The sequence below is a fragment of the Cervus canadensis genome, chromosome 26 (assembly GCF_019320065.1).
Source record: "Cervus canadensis isolate Bull #8, Minnesota chromosome 26, ASM1932006v1, whole genome shotgun sequence".
Classification (NCBI taxonomy): Eukaryota; Metazoa; Chordata; class Mammalia; order Artiodactyla; family Cervidae; genus Cervus; species Cervus canadensis.
In genome coordinates, this window is record NC_057411.1 from 5,062,549 (window position 1) to 5,090,373 (window position 27,825).

General features: G+C 37.3%; 1 protein-coding gene across 1 annotated transcript; it reads left to right on the top strand.

Annotated features, from left to right (window-relative positions):
• Positions 1-1,024: 1,024 nt before the first annotated feature.
• SRP72 (signal recognition particle 72) lies at positions 1,025-27,820 on the top strand. The gene is made up of 19 exons (XM_043448547.1): positions 1,025-1,180; positions 3,013-3,133; positions 5,135-5,258; positions 6,569-6,712; positions 6,792-6,903; positions 8,432-8,463; positions 9,752-9,876; positions 9,970-10,027; positions 14,129-14,260; positions 15,119-15,247; positions 16,175-16,247; positions 17,774-17,838; positions 19,105-19,200; positions 20,071-20,174; positions 20,313-20,390; positions 21,187-21,324; positions 23,536-23,573; positions 24,961-25,120; positions 25,832-27,820. Exons 1-19 carry the CDS (start codon positions 1,072-1,074, stop codon positions 26,007-26,009), a joined length of 2,016 nt encoding a protein of 671 aa, XP_043304482.1. The 5' UTR covers positions 1,025-1,071; the 3' UTR covers positions 26,010-27,820.
• The last annotated feature ends 5 nt before the right edge of the window (positions 27,821-27,825 follow it).

The following is a 27,825-nucleotide window of genomic DNA, read 5'->3' on the forward strand; positions in this document are numbered from 1 at the left end:
AATGCAGGGGGCTGGGTTTGATCCTGGTCAGGGAACTAGATGCTATACACCCGCCACGAAAACACCGGACGCCCCCACCCCGCCACAGCTAAGACCTGCCACAGGTCTTATATGAATAAACAAAATTTTTAAAAATAACAAACATTAAAATATTCGACAGTATTCTGTCCTGACATTCAAACACATCTTAAAGTCTTACAAAAACTCCACCCCGCCCCCATGTCTACTTGAGTGCTTACGATGCCAGGAGGCATGAAGTATCGTTTATCCCTGGAACAATGATTATTATCCCTATTTTTACAGCCGGGAAAACTGGGACTTTAATATTAACGTTCACAAGCGAAACATCTAGCGAGTCACAAAGCCAGGAACTGAACCTGGGTAATTCTCACCTCAAAACACATTACCCTTCGGGTCTTACTGCTAATTGCTCTCAAAATGCAAAACAAAGGATAGACAAAAGATTTTCACCAAATTGTTTTGCACTTGATTCTTTTCTTCCGTGCGTCTCCTCATACTCGCTTCTCTGCGTGAACTTGACCCAAAACTAACCCGTTTTCCTAATCACCTTTCAAGATCCCCTTCAAATAGCAATACCTCTATGAAGTATGCCCAGGCAGCAAGAAGCCGTCTCTCTCTCTCTCTCCCCCCCTTCTCTCCTACTCTCAAATGGTTCCCTACAGTTTCTAGTTGGTATTTTATCACGCCATAGACCTTTCATCTTCCACAGACTTCTGCCTCGCTCCGCCTTTAGAGACCTGGACACTTCTCCGCCCACAGCGGTCGCCCCGGAAACGCACGCTACTTTTAGCTGAATCTGTTCTGTGAATCCTTTTCAGCCTCCTCCTGGGGTCCGACGCCTCATTCCTCCAGACCCGCTTTATATAAGGTGTACCAACTCTATCTCCGCAAAGTTCTAGCTACAAGAACTACCACCGCTGTCTTCGACGCTGACTCCGGGATAGGGACGCTTCGAACTCCGAAACGCTTAGCAACCACCGGCTTCCTTCTCCGCTTTCCCACCTCCGAGATCCTCTTCCGGGGCAGAGGTCGGCTCGCCTCTCCTCCAAGATGGCGAGCGGCGGCAGTGGGGGGGTTTCGGTGCCTGCGCTTTGGAGTGAAGTGAACCGTTATGGCCAGAACGGGGACTTCACGCGCGCTCTCAAAACCGTCAACAAGAGTAAGTGTCGGGGCAGAGCCGGGCGGGTGGGAGGATGCAGCCCCCTTGCGACGCGCGCGACAGTCTCCGAGCAGATGCGGGAAAGGGAGACCCCAGCCGCCCGCTAGGGCAGGAACGTCCAGCGGGCGCGGGTCGCAGTCCATTTGTTCAGCCCGGCCAGCTCTGGGTCCTGGGTGGCTTAGAGCCACGTGTACTTCCCTCTTTAGCTCCCCCCGCGAGAAGCGAGGGAGGGATTTAAAGAGACCGCAGCTCCCAACGTCTTCTGTAAACTGTTTTTATTTTACTCCGTTGTTTTCACGCCTTATTTCGCAAATACTCCACGTTGCCTGCTTTTCGCTTTCCTTGTAATGGAGTGATCAAGACAGTATTGCTAAGGGAGCTTTTTCTTTTGGGCCCCAGCGCGGGGGAGGAACCTGCACACGTAATTTGGAAACTAGTGCTGACGAAGTGGAAGCTGAACAGACTCAGGGTAGAGGGAAAGGTTGGATCTGGATGTTGGGCCTGTCATTGCCACAGATAGAATCCCTCCAGCGTCCCTAGACAAGAAAATGTGTGTGTGAAAGCACTAACATTTGAAATAATGTTGCAAAAAAAGAAAGGTGTATTCTGTTTTTTGTCCAGTAACTCTCGTTTTTCGAGTAAACTGTCTTCGATGTGACGTTCAGTTCATTATATTCTTTTATCATTTACTACCTAACTGTAATATAGCCATGCTTTTTAATGCTCTCTGTCGTTCTCAATTCTTTACTGAAGATATTGCCTGTATTTGTTCGGTTTAGAAATGTAGTTACCTGGACAGGGTTTGACTGTTCAAAGCAGTAATAACACACCAAGGTATGTCTGTAACATACAAGTATGAATTTTCAATAATCTATTGCTGAGTTAATGTGAAAAGAAGTGATTGTGCCCACAATGCACTTTTTGTGATTTCACACATTGAGGAAAACAGCTACTAATGAGAATTATTTGATTCTTATTTTGAATTAACTTTGGCCTTTGGCTAGGCCTGCTACCAATATTAATCATCACTGTAGTATTTTGCAGGCATTCTTTAATCAGCAAGGGCTGTCAGTTTGTTCTCCAATATATATTTTCTTAATTGATAGAAAATACTCTGATTCTTAGACTAAGAGTTGAATTCCTATAGTTGCTCAAAAGCAGGAGAAGTGATCCTAGTCATTTTGACACTGAACAGTGCTTTAGCATTGACACTTTGCCAACTGAATTCTTCCTTGTATTTCTTTCTAGTTACATTAGCTGAAAAGGGAAATTTTGAATGGTGTTTGGAAATATTGCCAGCAAAATAAATTGTATATTTTACAGTATACAAACAAACACAGTTTATTTATACAGAGTATTCTCATGTAATTTTCTTAATAACCTTGTAAAATAGGTAATGCTTTCATACTCATTTTGCAATCAGAAAGTTGACATTTGGCAGTCAAAAGACTTGCCCAAGACCTCAAGGCAGTTAGTGACAAACTTATAATCAAACCTGTCATTTGCTGGTAAGTTCTGTGTGAACTTTTTTCTTTCTCTGTGAAGTAATAAAATATGTAGGATATAGTATGCGTCCCAAGATGAAAAAGCAATAGAAAATAGCGTCATTCTTTATTTCACTGTACTTTTTTTTACATGCATCTTGAGAAGCTATCTCACTGGAAAGGCTAACTAGCCCTCCTTATTGTCACTTCTTAACTTAAAGATCAGCCATTTAAAAAATATTTTGACTAATCATTTTTGCTGCAGTAAAATTGGTGTTGTAGCTTCCTTAGGTGGAAATGTGCAAAGCGAATGGATTTAAAAATTGCTTCCCTAAAATTGCTCTCTAGTACTGCAGATCAACAAAGATGACGTTACTGCCCTGCATTGTAAAGTGGTTTGCCTTATCCAGAACGGAAGCTTCAAGGAAGCCTTGAATGTCATCAACACTCACACCAGAGTGTTTGCCAAGTAAGTGATTTAATTAGTTGTTTGTGCACGTTTACCACAGCTATAACCATTTCCATGTCCCCCCATTATTCAGTGATTTTTTTACCTTTTTCCTTCCTTTCCTCTTTTTTCCTCTTGCTTCCCAGTGGTGTTTCTGAAACTGGAAATAGCAGTAGTAACCTCTGTTCTGTCATGCCTTAGGAGCCTTTTCTTTACACCTGTCTTCCCTTTGAAGGGAAGGGAAGAAGAAGGGAAACTCTGGAGGGGCATGGGCCATAAACAAGAGTCATAAGAGTTCTTGAAGGATGTAGGGAGAGCAATTCGGCAGAAGTTTAATTTGAAAAAAGGGGTGGGGGACAGAGGAGGGCAGAACACATAGGGTAGGGATGTGTAAGTCAAGACCTCTAGGGTGGTTTGGCAGTCTTAGCCTGACCTCTGTGTCTGTCTCCTTTGAGAACTGTTTAGGTGAGTATGATCTAGGCCAAGATCTTTCAGAGTTCTTTAGCAGTCTTTAGAATATATAGTAGTTTTTAAATTTTATTACTGTTTATCATTATTTTGGGGTTGCACTGGATCCTGGTTGCTGTGAAAGCTTTCTCTAGTTGCAGCCAGCAGTGACTACTCTCTGTTGCAGTGTGTGGGCTTTCCCCTGTGCTGGCTTCTCTTTTTGCAGAGCACAGGTTGTAAGCACACAGGCTTCAGTAGTTGCAGGGTGCGGGCTCGAGAGTGTGCGGGTCAGTAGTTGCAGCGCATGTGGGATCTTGGTTACAGGACTCGGGATCAGTGAAACCTGTGTCCTCCTGCATTGGCAGGCGGCTTCTTAGGCGCTGCATCACCAGGGAAGTCCAGCAGTCTTTTATTGTTATTTCATTTTTCATTTCGTGAAATGTGCACTTAAATCTGAATTGTTACTGTAATTTCATTTTTCTTTAGTTATGCCTAAGCCCCAAATGAAATGTGTATTGAAATGAAGGTTGTATCATATTTATTCTTTAATGTTTATAAGGTACACAACAGTGTACTATATACTTCCTCTTGTATGAGAAAAGGATATAAGAATTTCTGTGTGTATTTTTGTGTGTTTGCAAAGACAAACACTTGATGCAGAAGCAGTAAATAAAAATAGTCAGTTGTAGGAGGTGAGGGGAACACAGTAGATTTGAATAACAGTGGAAGTAAAACCTTTCAGTGTATACCTTTTTGTTTTTTTACTGGGGCCAACTGAGTGTATTACGGATTAAAAAAATTTTTTTAGACTTTACTAAAAATAAAAGGGTAATCAAAGGAAGCCCCAATAAAAGGTATACTGTTTTCCTGTAATTAACATGTTTACACTAAAATTCAGTGTTTTGATTTTGGGTGATTTTGTGAAGTGGGGAAGTTTTCAAATAGTTTTTTGTTAAGTCTAGTGAATAAAGGATATTGCCATCTACTTGATATTGGTTCTTTCTTGTGGATTATGGTTGAAACTTCCAAATGAGTTTCATCTGTGACATTAACGTAGATGAATTCTTAAGTCTGTGTGCGTAAGGAGTGGTTTTGTAGTTGTGTGTTTACCAGTTGTTCGGTTACAAGTGCTATGCTCCTTTAAGATTTCTAGTTACTTTTTCTTTGCTGATTATTTACTTCTTTAACAAGTTAAAACAGCATTTTATGGCTTATTATTTCATTAATAGATTTAAGAAACTTATATAACAACCCATTTAAAACAATGTTGAGATTGTCTTTATATGTAAAACAGTTTTTTTTTAGCTAATTCAGAATTTCATTCTTATAAATTTGTTTCAAAAGGCCAGTAATTCAAATAAGAATATCCATGAAAACAAGAGAGCCTAAGGAAATGAATGTAGTATTTTCTGTCACTTTTGAGCTGTCTGATTTTAGACAAGTCACTAGCGTTTGTCATCTTATTAATGATTCAATAACTTAATATGTATCAAGTGTGCTTAGAGCAGTATCTGGCTTACAGCGGGTGCTCTGCAGTGTTAGCCAATAATCACATATTGGTTTTTCCTTTTTCAGTAACTCTCTTTCCTTTGAGAAGGCATACTGTGAGTACAGGCTGAACAGAATTGAGAATGCCTTGAAGACAATAGAAGGTGCCAACCAGCAGACAGACAAACTAAAGGAGCTTTATGGACAAGTGGTAATTACTGCTTTAAAATCCCTGTTTGACAGTCATCCTGAGTGAACGAGATTCTGACTAGAGCAGGGAGCGGGGATGAGGAACCCCAGCCCATCCTGATGATCCATTAAACTTGCCACCAAACCAGTTCTTGAGGTTTGAGCATGTTTCCTCTCCTTGATCTTCATACGAGCAACTGCATATATAGTCTTCTGTGAACAAATGACTTCCTCAGGGTAATTGGGAAATTAAAAACTATCCTATGAAATTTGAACTTTGTAGTTGGAAAGATGAAGGCCAGTAAGTTTATATACTATAGTTTTGAAGTAGTCTTTATAGTTTTTAACTGGTATTTTATTCTAAGTGTAAAATGAAGAAAATCATGATGAATAAGAATTTGGATGAATTCAGATAGTTCATGAAATCTCTGGAAATACCTTATTTTCAAAGAGTTTTGAGACATACAAATAAGCCTAATGTAAAGTAGTGTTACTTATGATAAGAAAACAGAAATGTTATATTAGAACTAGCAAAACCCTCTTAAGATTTTTTAAAATGTCAGTTTAGGGCAAATAATGTTGTATTGAATTATCTATTGTCCCTAAAAGATAGTGTTAGTTTAACAAAGAAAAATTTGGGTGCATTTATGGATTATAGGTCCATAAAACACTTCTCATGTAAGCTGGGTTAGTTTAGGGTGAATGCCTGCATTTTGGTATTGATAAAGGGTACCCATCTTTGCATACATGGTAGACTAATTGACCCAGATTGGCAGTTCTCACTGCCCTTTGAGAACAACTTGAATAGAATAAACAAGAATTATGTTGTGTATACTTGATACTACCTAATACAATAGTTGGTTTCTGGGAAAGGGAAATGAAGATGAAGTATAATGAACCCCTAGAAATAGTAAGCCCTTTTGTTAACATCTAATTTTGTTCCTGTTTACTAGGGCTTAGTAATCTTCTGGAAAATTTTTTTTTATTGCTGAGTCAGACTTAGGTAGCAAGGTTGATTTCTGCAGAATGATTTTCTTTCACAACCCACTAAGACACTTACCTAACCTCAAGATGGGAGTTGATACAATGGCTTTTCTCACTGAATCATGCCTACAAATATGCAGTATAGTAGAGATTCATTGCAAGTAACTTTGGGGAAGTATTAGTAGCATGCAGAACTAATTGAAAAATTGTGAAGGAAAAACAGTTAATTTCCCACATTATGTTGAATTAGGTTTCTTATATAACAGTTCCAAAAGGGGTTTATACGGGGTCAAGGATATAACACAATACTTGTCTTCTCTGATTTTTGATCTGCTATTTATCTCTTAGTTATACCGGTTAGAACGCTATGATGAATGCCTGGCTGTATATAGAGATCTTGTCCGAAACTCCCAAGATGATTATGATGAGGAGAGAAAAACAAATCTTTCAGCCGTTGTTGCAGCTCAAAGCAACTGGGAAAAAGTGGTTCCAGTGAGTATCTCTGTATACGCACACAGCCATGAAACGTTGTTCCTGTCTGGTGTGTGACTGGTGTTTTGCTCTGTGGCAGGAGAACTTGGGTCTGCAAGAAGGCACACACGAGCTATGCTACAATACTGCGTGTGCTCTCATAGGACAAGGCCAGCTGAGCCAGGCAATGAGAATTCTGCAGAAAGCTGAAGGTTGGACACTTGTTAAAATTATGTGTAAACATAACATGCATATAACTTTGCAAAGTATTTCCAAAACCTACATTTGATTTCTGGGATGTTTTTAAGTAGAAATTATTGATGCAGTGGAAGTTTCTCAGACTCCATCTAGCCCTTCTCTTAGGATCCTGACTGTGTCTCTCTCATGGTCTCTTATCCTTAAACCAGTCTTCTTGTCCATATTCAACCACGCCAAACCTTAAGTTTGAGTAGTAGGTTTTTGAACAAGTTGCTGTGAATGGTAAACGCAAGTTAACAGAGTTAATAAACATTTGGTAAATGTTATCATTATTATTGGTATTAAGTACACAAGTATAGTAACAGTATGGTATGCCTGTGTGTGTGCCTCAGTATACACTACATTTGTTCATTGATAACACTATTTAAGCACGTTTTCACTCCACTTAGTATGTTTCCATATACAGTACCTGTATACTTGAAAGCTGTTAATTAAGAGAAAAAGAAACTAATTTATTAGAGAACTTATGACTGGTCTCAACTCCTGAAATATTTTGACTTGCTTCTGCATACATATTCCTTGGAAGCTATGAAAGTGATGTAGAACTGCAGTGAATGATAGGAAGGAAAAAAAGATGAAACAGGGTCTGGTTTATTAATACTGATGGTTAAAATAAGGGCCAAGGTTAGAGCACCATGAGGCAAAAACTACGTGTAAGAATTATGATTTCTGGATCATACCTAGATTGAAGTGATATGTATGAGGACACCCTCATACATAGTTTGAGGTTTGAATGTAAAAGTAATAGAGGCTTTGCAGTGGGCAGTTTGAGGCAGTGTAGCAGATTTTGAAATTTGCATACCCTTTGATCTAAGAATTTCATTTCCAGAAATTTAAGGAAAAACTGGATACCTTCATATATATATATCTGTATGAATGTTCATAAGAACAAAAATTAAGAAACAGGCATTTCTGTCCTATTAGAGGACTAGCTAGTTTTATTATAACCATAGAATAGATAACCACAGAATAGAATAACCATGTGGTCATTAACAGTATTCATGTTAAAAATAAAAATGTAGATGTATCTTTGTTATAAGGATGTCCTTAGTATATTAATGGGGGAAGGGAGGTTTCAAACTAGTAGAATATCCCACTTTCATTTAAAAATGCAACTGTGTATTTACATTAAAAACAATAGCTGAAATGCTAAAGAATGGTTACTTCTGGCTGGCAGGAGTATTAGCTTTATACTTTTCTATAACTGATTTTTTGCAGTCAACGTTTGTTACATTTATAGATTTTAAATTCCCTTAACAATTTTTTCACAGGGATTACAAGTGAAAGAAAATGCCAAAGAGCAAGAATAATCAAGGATTGATATTTATGTAATATGTTTGATGTTAATGATAAATCTCAAATGTGCTTGTTATCAAAATTATCTTAAATCTTCTGCCTAAGAATTTTGTTTTTGCTTGTTGGAACATAAAAGAAATGAGAGTTACCCAGCAATGTTAATTTTAAAAACATTTTTTCCTATAGATCTCTGCCGCTGTTCATTTTCAGAAGACTCTGTAAGTATTCCACTGTGGTTAAGCCCAGATATTATACTGTGGCTAATATAAATTTGTAGTAGACTTCTTTGTAGTATTTACTGACTTTTTGAAATGATGCTGATTCATTAAATAGAAATCACAGAAACCCTCTGGGATCTTATTTGATGGAATAAAATCAACAAAAACCCTTATTTGATGGAATCTCTTAGGGTGAGAAATTATAATACAAAAATTTTATATGCCTTATGCATTTCATTTTATTTTATTTTTTTTGCATTTCATTTTAAATTCATATGAATATAAATTCATTCTCCTGTTTTAGATGTAGGGCTCAGGTCTTTGAGTAAGGGTCTATTTGTGGGAATTCCAGGCATATTTCTTACAGAATTCTACACTCATGATCTCCAGGGTTTTTTTTAAGTGTAATAGTATTTTAAAGATAGTCGTGAATTACTTTCATTACAGAATTGTTTTTTCACTGATCTCTTACTGTTTGCTTGCTCATACCTAATTAGATAGTAATTTTCTTTAGGAACTTACCTTTGTCAAGTATTTCTGAGAATTCAGCATAGTTAATCATTGAAGCCAGTCTCTTTTCTCACTCATAGTTCATGTCTTACCATAATACTTAAGTTTTATTATTTTCTTATCAAACACAATGGCATAATGTAATTGGAAACAAATGCACCTGACACTCCTGGTAAACATATTCTTACCAGGTGAGAGTAGGAATGCCAAATATGGCAAAAAAGAGCAGCCTCCTAGCCTTGAGGATTCACTGTGTGTGGGCATCAGTCAGCTTCTCCAAAGGAATGGAAAATATAGATTAGTCTGGGGCATCAGTTAAGAGACTTGCTACTTTAATTACAGAGTTAGTTTCAGCTCTTGAAGTTCTTTACGAGTGATAATTACTAGTTAAAATTTTGTAATCTTTGGATTAGAATTAGATTTAAGAGTAAAGCATTCTGAAAATGTTTCTATGAGAAAACTGTTTATAGAGTTCAGGGGTATTGTTGTAAAAGGTTAAACATGCATGCTGGTTTTTACTGTTTTTTAATTCTTAGGTTTTAAAGAATAGAAATGATCAATGAATAGTATTCCTGAACTTGTTACCATGTTCTTCCAGAATCTTTCTGTCATTCTCATTTAAGCTTCCCTGTTTTGATGGCAATTCCTCAATTTAACGAACTGACTGTATAGGAAAATTCCTGAAAATTATATATTTTCTTTCGGTTTATATAGTCTTTTGAATATGTGGATCAATTTGGAGAACTTATCGGGGAATAAATTTTCTTCTTTTGCTTAGGATGGGACTGAAGAAGACCCCCAGGCAGAACTGGCCATCATTCATGGGCAGATGGCCTATATTCTGCAGCTTCAGGGTCGTACAGAGGAGGCTTTGCAACTTTACAACCAGATAATAAAATTAAAGTAAGTGAATTATAAAAATGAAGTGTCTTTTATAGGGGGTAAGGTTTCTTTTTAAAGGTATCTTCCTTTTTGACGTTACTTTTTTGTTCACAGACCAACAGATGTGGCATTGCTAGCCGTGATTGCAAATAACATCATTACAATCAACAAGGTATGGACTATCCATGGTTTCCCCACACTTATATCTTAACACTAGAAGCATATTACCCCAGCCTTGTTCTAGGATAGGTTTTTCCATGACGAAGTCCAATTGCAGCAAAATCACAGTGAGTGAGTGAGTGAGTCAGTGAAAGTCGCTCAGTCATGTCCTACTCTTTGTGACCCCATGGACTGTACAGTCTATGGAATTCTCCAGGCCAGAATACTGGCGTGGGTAGCCTTTCCCTTCTCCAGGGGATCTTCCCAATGCAGGGATTGAACCCAGGTCTCCCGCATTGCAGGTGGATTCTTTAACAGCTGAGCCACAAGGAAAGCCCAGGAATACTGGCGTGGGTAGCCTTTCCCTTCTCCAGGGGATCTTCCCAATGCAGGGATTGAACCCAGGTCTCCCGCATTGCAGGTGGATTCTTTAACAGCTGAGCCACAAGGAAAGCCCAGGAATACTGGCGTGGGTAGCCTTTCCCTTCTCCAGGGGATCTTCCCAATGCAGGGATTGAACCCAGGTCTCCCGCATTGCAGGTGGATTCTTTAACAGCTGAGCCACAAGGAAAGCCCAGGAATACTGGAGTGGGTAGCCTGTCCCTTCTCCAGTGGATCTTCCTGACCCAGGAATCAAACCGGGATCTCCTGCATTGCAGGTGGATTCTTTACCAACTGAACTATCAGGGAAGCCCAAAAATCACAGTGGAGAGCGTTATTTAACTCTCATAATGATTCTGCAAGGTTTGTTCAAATAATAGAACTATTTTGTAGCTATATACACTGGACTTTAAAATCTTACCTTTTCCCATTATTTATTAGAATAATCATATTCTATATGATTATATTATTATGTTAATATAGCTATAATATTTCCCTTATTCTCATTATATGGAGAATATTTGTTAGAGAAGTAAATTGTTTAGCCTTTGATTCCTTCATCTAGTATGTCTGAATGCGAGTTTTCTGTGGATAGTTTTTGTCTTTCTAGTGGCTTTTGTTTTGAGGGAGAAGAGCCATGGGCAGGTTTTCTCTTTCTCCACCACCCTCCTCAATCCAAGCCCTGAGTAAAATATTACAAGCATGTATATAAACAATCCTAATGAGTACTGTGTGAGTCAGAATAAACACCTGTTGGAACATTGTTTTAATGGGAAGATATTTCAAGTTCAGATTTGAAATTCAAGTCAATAGAAAATGAGAAAAGTAACAGTTTCTTTTGGTAGGCTGTGTGATTTTCCAAGCGCCAGCTTATTTCATCCTCACAGTTACCTCTTTAGGTGATAGTACTTGTCTCCAATTTGTAGAAGTATAATCTGAGGCTAAAAGGAGTTAAATGACTTGTATAAGATCACAGCCAATAAGAGGTAGAACTTGGATTCACATTCTAGTCTGACTCCAAAGTGCTGTCCTTCTAGCCATGAGTGGTATTTCTCACCTCATTTGGCAGAGATTCAGAGGGTTCACAGGTGTGGGATAGTGGCATTGAAAGGTAGTAATTACAGGATGTTGCAGGCCGTTGTCATGATGTAGGTTTCCAGAAATTGATGCTGGCATTTGATTCTTAGCAGCAAGATCTACCTGCTTATGTTCATGAACAATTTGAAATGCTAGTGAGGACAAATTGTTTTTAACTGATATATAAATAGTGGGGAGGAGTGTGTGTGAAGTACTAAATATCTCAATCTATTAGATTAGTGCAAAAGTAATTACGGTTTCAGACCCTGAATTTTAAATCCTTATAACTAGGCCAACACATCTTTATTAATAGGAAACATTACAGTCAACACATTTTTGCCAACGAGAAATAAGTTTGTTTATCCCTAGAGCATAAAAATTCATGCTTTGGGATTTGATGAATTCTTGGAAAGCATTTTCTTCATCCTGCTTGCTGGTTGTGGAAGTGTTTTCCTGCAAAAAGTGGTTGAGATTTTTGAAGAAGTGGTAGTCAGTTGGCAAGAGGTCAGATGAATATGATGGATGAGGCAAAACTTTGTAGCCCAATTCGTTCGACTTTGGAAGCATTGGTTGTACAGTGTGTGGTCAGGCGTTAACACGGAGGAGAACTGAGCCCTTCCTGTTGACCAGTGCTGGCTGCAGGCGTTGCAGATTTCGATGCTTCTCATCAATTTGCTCAGCATACTTGTCAGATGTAATGGTTTCACTTGGATTCAGAGAACTGTAGTGGATCACACCAGAAGCAGACCACCAGACAGTGACTGTGACCCTTTTTGGGTGTAAGTTTGACTTTGGGAAGTGCTTGGTGCTTCTTGGTCCAGCCACTGAGCTGGTCATTGCTGGTTGTTGTATAAAATCCACTTTTCGTTATATGTCACAATCAGAGAAATACTTTGTTGTTGTGTAGAATAAGAGAAAACAACACTTCAAAGTGACGATTTTTTTGATTTTCAGTCAGCTCATGAGGCCCCCACTTACTGAGATTTTCCACCTATCCAATTTGCTTCAAATGCCAAATAACCATAGAATTGTTGGCATTGAGTTCTTGGGCAACTTCTTGTGCAGTTGTAAGTGCATCAGCTTCAATGATCCTCTCATTTGGTCGTTGTCAGCCTCCAATGGCCTCCCACTGTGCTCCTCATCTTCAAGACTCTCGTCTCCTTTGCAAAACTTCTTGAACCACCACTGTGCACTGGATGTTTATTAGCAGTTCCTGGGCTGAATGTGTTGTCGGTGTAGCGAGGTGTCTCTGCTGCTCTATGACTCATTTTGAACTTGAATAAGAAAATTGCTCAAATTTGCCTTTTGTCTACCATCATTTCTATAGTCTAAAGTACATATGAAATAAACAGCAAGTAATAATTCATTAGCAAAAACTATAAAGCAAGAAATGTGCATTAAAATGATGTATAACATAACTGCATTTATTTAAGAGTTTATTCAGTATCAAATAGCAAAGTTCAATAATACAAAACCAAAATTACTTTTGCACCAACCTAATAAATATATTTATATACTGAATTTTTCTTCAGTCAACATTTCTGAATTTTTCTTTAGTATATTGCTGAATCCATTAGGTATTGCAAAATAAATACGAACCATGGTCTTAGTCATTGTGTAGTATTAAAAATCTCATTCTGGTATTGAAAAAAATTATGCACATTTAAATTTCTAGTCAGATACTTTGTAACTGTGGTATTTGGTGAGAAAAAAGATCTCTGAGTTGGCTAATTTGAGCAGAGCCTTGAAGGAGGGATATGATTTGAAGGCTAAGCATTTCCCGTGCCTAAGCATATGCAAATAACTTTTGAGGGGACAGTGAGAGAGCAAAAGATACATACACGGTAGCTAGTTTCAAAACAGGCTAGATTTATTGATGATCAAGGTGTGGGAGTCCTCAGAAAATATAAAATTTTATTAAGTGCCATGATGGCAAAGTTGAAGAGAAATCTGGCAGTGGCATGCATGGTGAATTTAAGTATTAAAATAGTGACATAAGAGTACCTACTAGAAATATGGTTTCTTAAGGATTTATATGTTTCTTGCTATATGTTTAAAATAATTTAACATTGGATTGAAGCTTCACACTCAGAAAGTAAAATTTATTTTAGATTTCTTCTTTGCCTCCTTTTAGTCTTTAGTAGAAAACCTGGTTTTAAAAGCACAGTGATAACACATTTGCAAATAAATATTTAACAAAGCTAGGATGCTATGCTAGTAGACACTCAGATGTCTGGTTGTCCCTCTCAGGGTGCAATGTGACTTAGTTCCTTCCATTCTTACACCATGTCATTTGTTTATGTATGACAGTATGTCAAAGAGGAGTAAGTTAGGTTACTCATCAGTCATGTAAATGCTTAAGATAGTTTGTAGAAATTACAAATTTAGGTATTTTTGTAGTCCTGATTTTCACTGTAAGATTTGTGCAGTCCCTCTGTACTTTTCATTAAAAAGCTAAAAACAGTCAGTTAATAGTGGAAAGGTAAAACCAAGAACCCAAGCCAAATTTATATGCATCATAGTAGCATAGGCACCTCAACCAGGTATATTATCTTCCAAGCTGTCTTGTTGTGTTAACATAAAATAAGGCCTTGGAGTGTTGAAAGAGTTGAAGTCTAAGATTGCTGTTAATGATGAGTGAACTTTTCTTTGTCAGGACCAAAATGTCTTTGACTCCAAGAAGAAGGTGAAGTTAACCAATGCAGAAGGAGTGGAGTTTAAGCTTTCTAAGAAACAACTGCAAGCTATAGAATTTAACAAAGCTTTACTTGCTATGTACACAAATCAGGTAGGTAACAGAATTCTGGTCCCCCTGACTAAACCTTTTGAAATATGGTACGTGATCCATAATGGGTGTATCAGTCCAGTCTGTATTTTCATTTCTTGTCTTTAATTCATGCATACTTCAGAATGTCATGTATCATAGATTTTAACTATTAAATAAGTAATTTGCCCAATTCTTTGTAAAGGTGTGCAGTTGGTGGCTTCTAAGAAGAAAACACTGTTCACAGTGTAAATGAGATAATTTTCTCATTACCTTATTTCTAATTTCTCTGAATTAAAGGAAAAAAGCAAAGGTGCTGGTCATGAGTATAAATTTAAGAGCCATCTTCCATTATAGTTTGTGCATAATCACCTGAGCTATAAATGAGGTCGATTCTAACTCTCATGTGTGTAAATTCTAGTTAAGTTCTGATTTTGTACTCTTCTAGAGCAGGGTTTCAGTGGACTGAGCGGCAGTAACGTTTTCACTATTTAGAACTGAGTCATATTGTTCTTAAATAGTTTAGCAGGAAATACCTGTACATTTTGTTGCAAATGAAGCCAGGGTGACACTTAATATGTGTGTGCATTTAAACAAAATTCTGGAATTTAAGCATCCAAAGGAATATTTAGGACTTATTTTTCCTAAATGCTTTAAGAACCTGTAGTTTATATTCAGTAAATGGAAATCTTTTTTTTATAAGAAGAAATTGAGGCTACTGTAAACCACCTCTCTCGCCCTAAGTGGTTCTTCACCTATGATTTTGTTTGAACTGATTTCCTTCCACCTCCCCTATGCTTCTTTTCCCTTTGGTCATTGACTTAGTGTTTGATTTAATTAACCAGCTTATGGTGGGGTGGGGTGTGAAATACTGTTTTTCAGGCAGAACAGTGTCGCAAAATATCTGCCAGTTTACAGTCACAAAGCCCTGAGCGTCTCCTTCCTGTGTTGATCCAAGCTGCCCAGCTCTGCCGTGAAAAGCAGCACACAAAAGCAATCGAGCTGCTTCAGGTAAAAGAACTGAGCTTTTCCTGAGCTGTCAGATGGCTGCAGCCTTGTTTCATTTTCATCATGTCAGAATAATGTAAGCCTTATACATTTCATGGGCAAATGATTAAGTATTGATAACATACCACTAGATACATGCCAGAGTGTCACTTTAATTAATTCTTGGGCTGCAGCTTTCTTTATATAAGTTTGCGTTAGTAAATGTTTGCCATAAACTCTGAAGAATGCTTTTTATTTGGAGATCAACTTAACAGTAGTTAATGATTTGTTAATGGAGAAGAAAATGTCAACCCACTCCAGTATTCTTGCCTGGAGAATCCCATGGACAAAGGAGCCCAGTGGGCTACAGTCCATGGGGTCGCACAGAGTCGGACATGACTGAGCGGCTGACACACACAGACAATGGTTTGTTTTAGGTTTAAAATACCAGTAACGTATTCTCTAGTTAAAGCCCTGATCCAGAGCACCAGTTACAGAGATACTGACTTGATTTTCAATTAACTAGAATGAAGTGTTAAATCACATTGAATTTCCTGAGAGTAGACCACATTGGAAAGTTGGACAGTGTAAAATTAGGACCATCTTCAGGGGAAATGTTGCTGAACAGGGATAAGGAGTAAGGAGTCATAATTTTTTTTTTTTTAGTATCTTAAAAAAAATCTGTGTAGTAATCTTATTACTATTTTTCTGTTGATGACTTCTTAGAAACTTGATGTTATTGCATTTAATAATTTTGAAGCCAAGAGCATAATTTTGAAGCCAGGTGGGTATCGAATAAAATTTTTTCAGATTTAAACATTTTTTCTGAAACCAGAAATTTAATATTTTAAAACTAGATTTAAAATTTTAATAAAGCTGAAATAAGCGGTTAGAATATGTATGCTTAATTGTGTAAATTAATGTGATTTTTTTTTCCCCCCAACTATTTAGGACTATTCAGATCAGCATCCAGAAAATGCTGCCGAAATTAAGCTGACCATGGCACAGCTGAAAATTTCCCAAGGTAGCCGTGATTATTTCACCATGATCAACATAATCATGTTAACAGAAATATATGGTTGGAATGATTCTGAAGTAGTTGTAGACTATGTGATTTTTAAAATTTTTGCATCATGGTGAAGCATAATGCTGTTCCAAATACACAGCTAGATTGTAGGAGCTCCAGATGTAGTAGTGAGTTTAGTAGGCCTTTTCTTGGGTTAATTCGTAAATTGTTAGAATGTTTCTCCAACTATGCCTTGAAAGTCTGTAGAAGCAAAGAATTCGTCTGTTCTATACTTAAATTTCCCAGATGTGTATGTCTCGCGTAGAAATGCTTATGTCTGTCACATGGTAGTGTTTGCATGAAGTAAGTGTGACTTTTTCATCCTAGTTTTCAAATTTTCTTATTTAGTCCTTTATTCTTCTTTTATACTTTATAACCCATATCTTTGGTAGAAAAGAGGCAAGGAAATTTAATGAGAACTTAACATTTTTGAATCTTAAAACTAGTAGCTTTTTGTTTATGATTTTGAACCAATGTTGAGTGTCTAGAGCTGTGTTGCCTCTATTTGGTAGCCACTATCCATGTTTACGTTTAAAATTAGACAAAGTTTAAAATTAGGTTCCTCAGTTGTGTTGACCACATTTCACAAGTTTTGTACCCAGCATGTGGCTGGTTGGACTGCACAGATGGAGGATGTTTCCATCATCACAGAAAATTCTGGCAGACTGCTGTCAGACAGCTCTGGTGTCAGCCATAAACCAGGAGGTGTATTCTCAAGGGGGTGATGATTGGTTTGGTGGAAGCAGAGGATTGAAAAAAATCTTTTGGATATTACGATGGCTAGAATGAAAATTTCATGGGTAGAGGGGATGGGAGTTGGCAAATGTCTAAAAAGGCTTCTTAGTGGGGTAATAATAATGAAAACCAGGTTGAGACCAGCTTCCCTTTTCTCAAATTTCTTATCTTAATCTTTTGTTTCTTTTTCCTTTTCCCACCTCTCTTTTTTCTTTTTCTTGCTTTCCTCTTTAATCTTCTTTTCTCACCCAGTTTTCAGTTTTGTTGTGAGGATAATTTATCATACTAATTACTGAGAGTGAATGTGTCATGGTTTTTGTTTTGTGGAAAGTTTAACTTACTAAGGTTTGCAATGAATAGAAACTAGTGTTTCAACATTGTAGGACTACTGTCCATTGCACTCATACCTACAGTAATGGTTTCAAGGCCTTTAAGGAAGGACTCCTACCTTTAAGTTACCCTCTGAAAAGAGAGAAATAGAATTCAACAGGCTGAGAGTTGGGAGACTTTTCAGATAGCAGTTCTGTCATTAACTTTGTGGGCACGAGCAAAGTATGTTGTTTCTTTAGGATTTAATTTCCTTTGTTGGCAAACTGAGTAAATATTGATAGAATACATTATTTCCAAGGTCCCAAAGCTTGAGTATTTAGAGATGTTCGAAAATACGACTCTTAAATTTTCTGTTTTCTTTTTTTCTCCATGAGATGCTTGCTTCAATTGATGCTGAATTTTGTTTTTGTTCTCTTAAGGTAATATTTCCAAAGCATGTTTGATATTGAGAAGCATAGAGGAATTAAAGCATAAACCAGGCATGGTGAGTTTATAACTAAAATATTTTAAGACTGAAAAAGTAATGGAATTAATATAAGTTCACAGGTGTATCTGATATTTCTTTGTTTTCACTTTAATTTCTGCCTTTTTTCTTTTTTAATTTCTGCCTTTTTTATATATATTCATAATATAGAAGTAGTATTTAAAATAATAGCTTTCTGGTATAAATTTAATTTCATTTTATGCTTTGCTTTAGCATTGATTTATTATTAAGTCAAATGTGTCAGGAACCATTTAGGCCTTGTATTACCACTGAAAGCCAGCCTTAAATAATCTAAGACCATATATAGGGCATTTCTTAGCCTATTATTTTATCATGTCTTCAGTTTTGATTTCTTTTGAGTTAAAACAGTTTGGTAATAGTGACCAACAAATTTAGGTTTTAGTTCTCTGATTATTCAAGCATCACAGGTTTAGATCACTAGTATAGCTGTGAACACATCTGTTTCAAAGTAAAGACTAATTCTGTAGTGGTGGTATGTGCATTTATTGTATAGGGACTGTTTCACTCTCCAGCACAGCTTGTTTACAGTAAACAAGTAAATGTATAATAGTGTTTTCTCTTAAAGAATCTTACTTTAAGACTGGACTGTGACTACTTTATGTTAGAATCAAATATAATATGTGGCTGAAAATAACCTTTAACATCTGCAGGATGTTTTGTTTCTATTATCTTTTTTCTAATTAGTCTAGCCAGAGGCTTATTAATTCTGTTGATTTTTCCCAATGATACAGCTTTTTGTTTGTGCTCCTTTTTGTCCTTATCTCCTATTGCTGCTTCCCCTTTCACTCCACTCCAGCTTCACAGGCCTCCTTGCTGTCCCTCCAGCACACTAGGCACGCTTGCGCTGGTTTTATAAGGCTTATCATGGGAGCTTAGCCATGCTAGTGTGTTTATCTCCGTGATCATGTCTTGAATGTCCTGGCAACGTCTTATACTATATAAACTAATTTTCTAAGTGCTTGTTATCAACTTCTGTGTTTACCTTGTTGTGGACTGGTAACAAACCATTTGTCAACTGGCCCTAGAGGAGGTGTTTTTTTTGTAGGTAACCACCTTTGTATTTGGAAAGCCCTGTGTTCTTGATGTTTCTAGTTACATGCTAGCAATTTTTACAGTGGATTGGGTACTAGCAGAGAGCCTAGCAACCTTTATTTGCTGTTTCTTTAATGTTACTAGTTTTCAAAAAGTTTATTCTGAGAGAGATGGAGGAATTCTGTTCACTCATTCATGCCTTTGGCTGGGCAGGTGTCTGCATTAGTGACGATGTACAGCCATGAGGAGGATATCGATGGTGCCATCGAAGTCTTTACACAGGCCATTCAGTGGTATCAAAGCCATCAGGTAAGTAAATGGGGTAAATGTTATAAGGGTGCATTTTTGCATAAGAATAAAAAGTTACAGTAATGATTTCATACTTAAGGCAAATTGAAACATTTCAACTCAGTGTTTAAAAAGTGGAATGCTATTAGACTATCATTCAGTTTTTAAGTATAGCAGGTCCAAATAAAGTTATTAGAAGTAAGAAATGGCTGCAAAATAAAAAATCTTTTTAAAAGCAGAGTTATATTTTCTGAAGCTCCTTCCTGAGTGAATGTATGTGTGTTTGTGTGTGTAATCTCAAGAAATAAGAATAGTAATTGTACATGACTGCATATAAGAGAGCTCATCTTTAGTGGCTCTCTAGGGTAGAGCCACTAAAGCAGAGCCCATGGATGGTAGTGGTTGATGGAGCAGCAGTACCTGGAATGACTGTGTGTCTCTAATAGGAACAGCCTTGTTTTTTCCAGTATGGGTCTCTGCATAGGCGGTATATAATTATACACACAGGTGTGCATACACACAGGTGACATGAATACTGTTAGCACTGTTAGCAGTGAAGAGAGATCAGTGTTCTAGGAAGTATTATGTTAAATTAATGTTTGAGAACTATAATGAAAAACTTTTAAGGTTTGATTATGCCGTAATACTTACAGTTGTAGACAAGACAGTTTAGATAGAGATGGATTGTATCCCGAATTCTTAAATCGGTCTTCACTTATACTAATTTATCTGTCCCACTATGTGTGTGTGTGTTTGTTGTTTTGTGCATTCAATAAAACTTAAGATGAGAAATTTAATGAATAGGTCCATTTTAATCTAGTGAATAAAACTTCATTGACTTGCTAGATATGTAGCTTAAATTTTTTTTTTCTTTCTTTATTGAACCTATAGCCCAAATCTACTGCTCATTTGTCCTTGATAAGGGAAGCTGCAAACTTCAAACTCAAATATGGGCGGAAGAAGGAGGCAATTAGTGACCTAGAACAGCTATGGAAGTAAGCTTTGAAGGGTGGAAGTGTAGAAATCCAAGTTTTATTGCTCTTATTTGACATGTGGGAGTTACTTTGCTTGTTTATATTACTTTCTCCGGTTTTATAAACTGTTCAGTGACTTTTTCTTATTTCTTCTTTTAGACAAAATCCGAAAGATATTCACACCCTGGCGCAGCTTATTTCTGCTTACTCACTTGTAGATCCTGAGAAGGCAAAAGCGTATCCTTTTGATCTTTCCAGACCTCTCTCAAGTAGTGCACCAGATCTCTTCCCTTACCTGTTTTGACCAGGGCCTTTTTGTTATAAATTTCAACAAACAAAACCTCTCCTCTAACTAGTAAAAGCAAAAATGAGAATTTATCAATCACTGTGATCTAAAAATACAGTGATATTCAAATAGGATACAGTTTGATCCGTAAGCAAAAATGCAGTCAACAAGATGCAGCTTATATCTCTCCAGATTCAAGTAGAGTAGGAAAAAAAGCAGCAGCAGCATATTTTATTGGGTGGTTGCACATGATTCTGCGGTGTCATTCTGATTAATGCTCCTCGCTCACTTGCCCATCTCAGTTCCTGATGTAAGAGAGGGTTTAGTGCCCTGATTGGCTGAGTTTGGGTCATGTCTGTTACCTCAGTATGGGTGTGGTCCCAAAACCAACGTGGGATGGTGGGTGCTGAGCAGCCGCAAGTCTAAACCTTTGCAGTGAGCAGATCTGTTTTATAAGCATGGTAACTATCTTGGAACAGAGTTTTTATTAAGCCACCACTTTGAAGTACATTACCAAGTTAAGGAATAGATGATTATAACTCCTTTCCCAAGTTCTCCTTTCACAATATAGTACCTTTAATTGACCTTATGATCTGCTGACTTATTATTCTATAGAAGACTTAATGTTTTTTTGATGAAGGGAACCCAAAAAAAAGACTGTTTTCCTATTGGCATAGATACATTGGTAAAATATAAATGTGTATATATATATATTGTCTTCCTGAACGAACTCTTGTTCTGTCACAGTCTTAGTAAACACTTGCCCTCATCGGATAGTATGTCTCTAAAAGTAGATGTTGAGGCTCTTGAAAATTCTCCTGGTGCTACGTATGTTCGGAAGAAGGGTGGAAAAGTTGCTGGAGACAATCAACCAAAGGAGCAAGGGTAATGTTTTTTATTATAATATTTATTAATGGCAACTAAGTTATGTGAGGGATAAAAAAATGCATTCTTGTAAAAATTCCCTGTGAATAAAGTTTACGTCCCTTTTGTTTCCTTTCTCCTTTGCTGTGCCCAGCTTTTTGTCCTTGTTACCCGTTCCCCTTCCCCACCCAGAATTTACCTCTAGTACTAATTTAGTGTGCATACATCCAGATCTTTTTCTTTGTGTTTACACATAAAACTGATCTAGGAATACTTTTCTTGGATTGGATTCTTTTCTGTTTTTTTATAGAAACGGGATTATATTGTATTTAACTGTTTTTGAACTTTCTTTAATAAGTCTTAGAGATTTTTCCATGTTCTCAATGTAGACATATTTTATTCTTTTTGTGCATAATACTGGGCCTTCCCTGGTGGCTCAGATGGTAAAGAATTTGCCTGCAATGCAGGAGACCCAGTTTCAGTCCTTGGGTTGGGATGATCCCCTGAAGAAGGGGATGGCTGCTCACTCCAGTGTTCTTACCTGGAGAATTCCATGGACAGAGGAGCCTGGCGGGCTACAGTTCACAGGGTCACAGAGTCAGACATGACTGAGCGACTAACACATGCGTAGTATTCCATAGGCTAGATGTGCCCGACTTAACGTTTATTTACCTGTGGGTTATTGATCTACATTTAGTACATGATTTAGAATTCTAAACCAAAGTTCAGATGAGGTTCATTTTGCTGATTTGGAGGAAACATTAGGCAGCTTCAGTAATTTATAAGAAGTCTAATTCTGATTCTTTCCTTGTTCCCATGCATTGTCATCTCAAAATAGCAGAGGCCTGCTAAATAAAATGTTCCCTTAAGGTTCTGTTTTTGACTCAGGATAAATAGAGAATGGAAGAGATACACCACTTTCCCGATTTTGTGACTTTCATATATTTTCAGTCTTTTCTCCTTTTTTGAATGACTTAAATTCCGATTTTTCGTAACTTAAGAAAATATGTATCAGCAACAGTATATGATTGGCCTCATTATGAGTCCTGTCCTTGTTCCTTTTTAACTTAAAAGTTAAATAAGGAATTGGAGTGTCAGTGATAATATTGTTTCAAATTTCTTTTAATCATTGTCCTAATTTCAAGCCTTATTAAGAACTCCAAAATAATGAATTCAAACCAGATCTTGGGGGATTTTCATATAATGCCTATTTAAATATTTTCAGGTTTTTTTGTTTTTTTTCTTTTTCAAAACAGGGCTGGGTAAGAACATACAGTTCTTTTATAATCCTTTAATCTTCTTTGTCTTTTCCCTTAGACAGTTACTAAGATATTCATTGACTCAGTTTCAGCAAAGTACTTTCACTAGGCATTATTAATGCTTTTTTTTGTACTTTATGTTGACTTTTCGATACAAAGGTTTAATTTCTTTTGAAGTTATATTGTGTTGCTGACAGAAAATAAATCATTATCCTTGCCCTCAAAAAACTTCAGTCTAGAAGAAAGAAAGAAGCAGCAGCTGAAAATAAAGGTTGCATGTGTTGTCATATGCAGGCATAGAGGAGTACACCAGAGGAAATAGTCCCTCCGGGGACACTGGGATTCAGGGAAGGCTTCATGGAGGAGGTGACTGTGTTGACTCTAGAGGAAGATGAGGATGAGATAAACAAAATGTGAGCAATAGCAAAGAAGTGAGAAATGCAGAGACTCTTTGGGAAATTGCAGATATGGTTGTGGAGTATAATTTGTAGAGAGACAAAAATCCCTGTCTGCCCTTTTCCCACCCAAGGCCACAACTGATGTTAACTTACCTTGCATATCCTCCCAGAAATATTCTTTGCTTGTGTGGTACTTGTGCATATTCTTCTGGCAAAGATTTTAGATTACCTGTTTACTAGTTCTGCCAAATATAAAGTGATTTACCACAGAACTGTAGATTTTTGTGCTTGCACAAATTTCTTTCTACATAGATTTAACATGTGCCAGTGTAAATTGTATCTCTTCTGTGAAAACAGTTGTCACTCATTTTCTAAACCACCTTCCAAAAACTACAGTATTTGAAGCTTGATTAAATTTAACCTGAATAAATATCCAAATTGTTTCATTAGCTTTGGTGTGGTGACACCAAATCTTAAACTCCTTTATGATAAATTACCTAGCTCAGTCTTCTGCTCATGCTTAATGCTCTGTAATTATTTTATCACAGTGATAATGATTTTTCTTCTCTTTGTAGACAGGGAGATTTGAAAAAAAAGAAGAAAAAAAAGAAGGGTAAGGCTTTTTTTTTTTAATCTTGATTAAAAAAGCTATAAAATAAAAGCTTAAGGTTAGCCTTACGTAGAAATCTTCTGATATAAATAAACTTGTCCTCTTATATCTTTGAGGAACTGAGTTTTGACTTGACTATGGCTAACATTTATTTAAATTTCTAACTGTAAAGAATCCAGTTCTGAAGTTTGCCGGAATTCAAATTGTTGCTCTAATAACATTGCTCTTTTGCTGTGACTGTGAACAGGTTCTTAACATAGCTTCCTGAGTTTTTCATCTGTAAGATGAAATATGATAGTACACACCTCATAGGATTAAATAAGATACCGCATGTAAAAAGCTCCTAGAACAGTGCCCGACACACAGAAAGCTCTTACACAGTAGAGTGCCTTTGGCTACAAGTACCATAGAACTCCATCAAACTGGCGTAAGAAAGTTGGCTGTTTGTGAAACTGACAGTGTAGAGGAAGGTTAGCGTTGAGGTTGGTTTAGCCAGTAGCCGTCACCTCTCTGTTCTCCTGTGCTGTCCATAAAGCTGAATCGCCTTAGAGTAATCAGATGTTTGTTGGAAGCAGGGCCACACACGTGCTATCCAGAGGACGAAGGGAGCCTCCCTGAGTCTGGCGCGTCTTCCCCGTTAGCCCGGCTGGGGCAGCATGGGTCCCCGCGCAGTCCTGGTGCTGCCGGTTAGACTGCTTCCCCAGGGGCTGTGCCCGTGCGCGCCAGTATACACCTTCTGCCAGTATCCTTTGTCTCCCAGTCTCACCAGCACTGGGTGTTCTTCTTCGTAGAATATTTTATCCTTGAAATTTTTTCTTTTTTTGGCTATACTGCATAGCCTGTGGGATCTCACTCAGTTCCTTGAACATGACCTAGGCCGTGGCTGTGAAAGCCCAGAATCCTAACCACACCAGGGAAGTCCCGTGTCCTTTTTATTTTTAATCAGTGAGGTCAAGCATCTTTTACATGGTTAATGACTTTTATTTCTCCAGGCCTACTCTAATTACAGCTGTGCCCATTTTCTATATATGATTTACCTATTGATTATCAAAAACTAATTCTATATTAAGGATATTAATTCAGTTACGTAGTATTCAAATGTTTCCTTGTTTTGTTTCTTTTGAGAGTATCTTTTACTAAATGAGAATTAAAATTTTTTTTAATACAGATACACCTATGAGATATTATTAGGGCTTCTGAATTTTGTGTTATGCTTAGAAATAAGGCCTCTTCTGCTACTAGATTATATAAATAAAACTTTTCTCAGATAAAAAGTTTATTATTTCAGTTTTAATGTTTAGTCCCAAGTTTGGACACAGTGTTTAAACAAACTATCTCGAAAACATTATGCACAGATCTCTCATTTCTTTATCAATTAATTGTTATACAGGAAAACTGCCTAAGAATTATGACCCAAAAGTGACCCCAGATCCAGAAAGATGGTTACCAATGCGTGAACGTTCCTACTACCGAGGAAGGAAGAAGGGTAAAAAGAAGGATCAGATTGGAAAAGGGACCCAGGGAGCAACTGCAGGAGGTTCCTCTGAACTGTAAGTCACTGCTCCCCAGTTGAGCACAGGTTGCTTCTTTCTGAGATTGACTCAAGGTCATTAATAAGAAATTTTTAAAATATATTTTCAGTATGAGAGTTATAGTCCGATAGCCTTTAAAGAATGTTTTATAATATGGTTATGTAGAGGAAAGAAACTGTGTTGCTTCTGGTTTGGTTGTATTGTAAATACTAGGATTGTAGGATTGTATTGCAAATATTGGGATTATAGTACCTTCAAAAAGAAACTCAGTACACTGAGTAATTCAGGTAACTAAATATCTAGATAAACAAATAATTTGACTAGAAGGCAGAATTTAAAATGTTACTAAATGAGTTTATTTCTACATGGTAGGATTATAGATCATTAAAAGGTATTTTTTTCTAATCTTTCTAAATTTGACATGTACCATCTATTAACTTTTAAAATTAAAAAGCAGTAAAAATGGTATTCAAGGAAAAATGGACAGGGAATTGAGGAACACAGCTGAGAAGAAAACGTTGTGTGGGGACTTCCCCCATGGTCCAGTGGGTAAGGCTCCACGCTTCCACTGCAGGGAGCACGGGCTCCACCCCTGGGCAGGGAAGCGAGATCTCGCCTGCCGTGCGGCACAGCCAAAAGAAAAAGAAAATACATGCGGGAGATGGTGAGGGGTGGTTTCCTTTGTTGAGTGTATGAATGACCAGCACTTTCCTGATCTGATGATTTCAGGGATGCCAGTAAAACTGTGAGCAGCCCGCCCACCTCGCCAAGACCTGGCAGTGGAGCCACAGCGTCCACATCTACAAGTAACATCATACCCCCACGACACCAGAAGCCCGCTGGGGCTCCAGCAACAAAAAAGAAACAGCAACAGAAAAAGAAGAAAGGTGGGAAAGGTGGCTGGTGATTAGAACATTCTTGTTGCAGGCCATTTTTAAACTAGCCTCAGTGACACAAGGAACGTAAATAAAGGTAACACAGCAAGAAGCACAGAGCTGCTCCCTCTCCCATCCCTACATTTTCATGAAATTGTTTTGTTGTGCATCAAACAGAAAAGCATCTTCCTTCAAACTCTGCCTAGTCAGACGGCCTACTTGTACCACCTTGCTTCGCACAGATGATGAGGATGCAGAACAGTTGGGCGTTTAACCCACCTTGATATCCGTTGCATCCTTTCTCTTTGTGTGCTGATCTGGTATTATTTTCAGTTTCAGAAACAAGGCATGTTACCCAACGTTTCCTAGGATACAAACAGAAACTACTGTTTCAACTAGAGTCCAAAGATACTTGTTCCTTCAAGTCCCATTTTATGTCTTAGGAAGCCTTAGGAGACTGAAAGTGGAGTCTTCTGAGCATTCCAAATATCTGCTTAGAAAGAGCATGTAATAAAAGGGACCTTATTAATACACTGGTGTTTTCACTTCACTTCATGAGTGGCCACAAAAAAACTAAATTAAATGTCTTGATTATTCTGACTGTAAATTCTCTCTGTCATGTGATATTGGAATATGGACTACTAAATATATGTGGTAATGAAAAGTATGTGTATGTATATACATATATACACACACAGATATAAAGTAGGACTTCTTTATGCCCCCATGTCATTTTTAAATTATAACATTATGCTGATTTAGCACTATCAAAGATATCAAGAGAAATACATCAATGTTGCAAGAAGTTGACACTTAGATGCAGTGTGCTGAGGTCAGATGGATTTGGACCCTCTTGGTCAGAAAGATTTAAATGGCCCCTATCGAGCATGAACATTGACTTCCAACATAGAGGCAATCAATGCCAGAGTTGAGGAGTAGGCAGTATTAAAGCTTAAAAGAACTGTTTGGCCCAATTAATAGATCTCAAATGACTCCTCTTTCTAGTTGCGGGGCATGACCATTCACACCCTTCTCAAAGTAATGAAAGTCAGCCCGTGATATCAGTGTCACTTTGTTCTTGCCTTGCTTATAGGTCACTTTCTTATTAAACAGGTGTGAGGCAGACACACTGGCATGCCTACCCAAGTTAGTGTTCATTTTATGCTGCCCAGGATAGCATTCAGTTTAGACTTGCAAGTATTTCTTGTGATCATTAGTGCTCTGTCCTTGTTAATGAAGTGCTGCTGTGTTTAAATGTACCTGCTAAAACTTCACAGGGTTTTTTGAAAGTTTTTCCTCCTTTTCCAGAGTAAGAAATGTGGTGCTGCCTTTCTGTTTAACATAATCTGTGGTGGCATCTAAACAAGAGACCCTCTTGTATGAATGATTTATTATGGCATTATACTTTCTGAGCTCTCAGAATAGTCTTTTGGTAAGAGTGACAGATACTTATTCCTTCTGAATATAAAGCCCACTACAAAAATAATTGTTAGTAAATTTATGATTTTAGGATTCTGTTAAATTTCTATAGAAAGGATAATCAATTCTTAGGTTACAGAATTTTGGTGAAATTTATCCATCAATAAAAATTTTGACCCAAGGCACAACAGAGAAATTTTCAGTTCTCTATTTAGTCATTGTAATTGCTAGTTGTTGTTATCATCAATCAGTACTAAGCAACTGGAACCTCAGTTCAAATAAATTGTCATTGTCAAATGAAGTGTAAACACCTCTGTTAACTTCCTAGTAATTATTTCTTCTTTTGGACAGGTCTTTAACTCATGACATATATACTTTTGTATATATGTGTGTGTGTGTGTGTACATTTATAAAAAACCAATATGGATA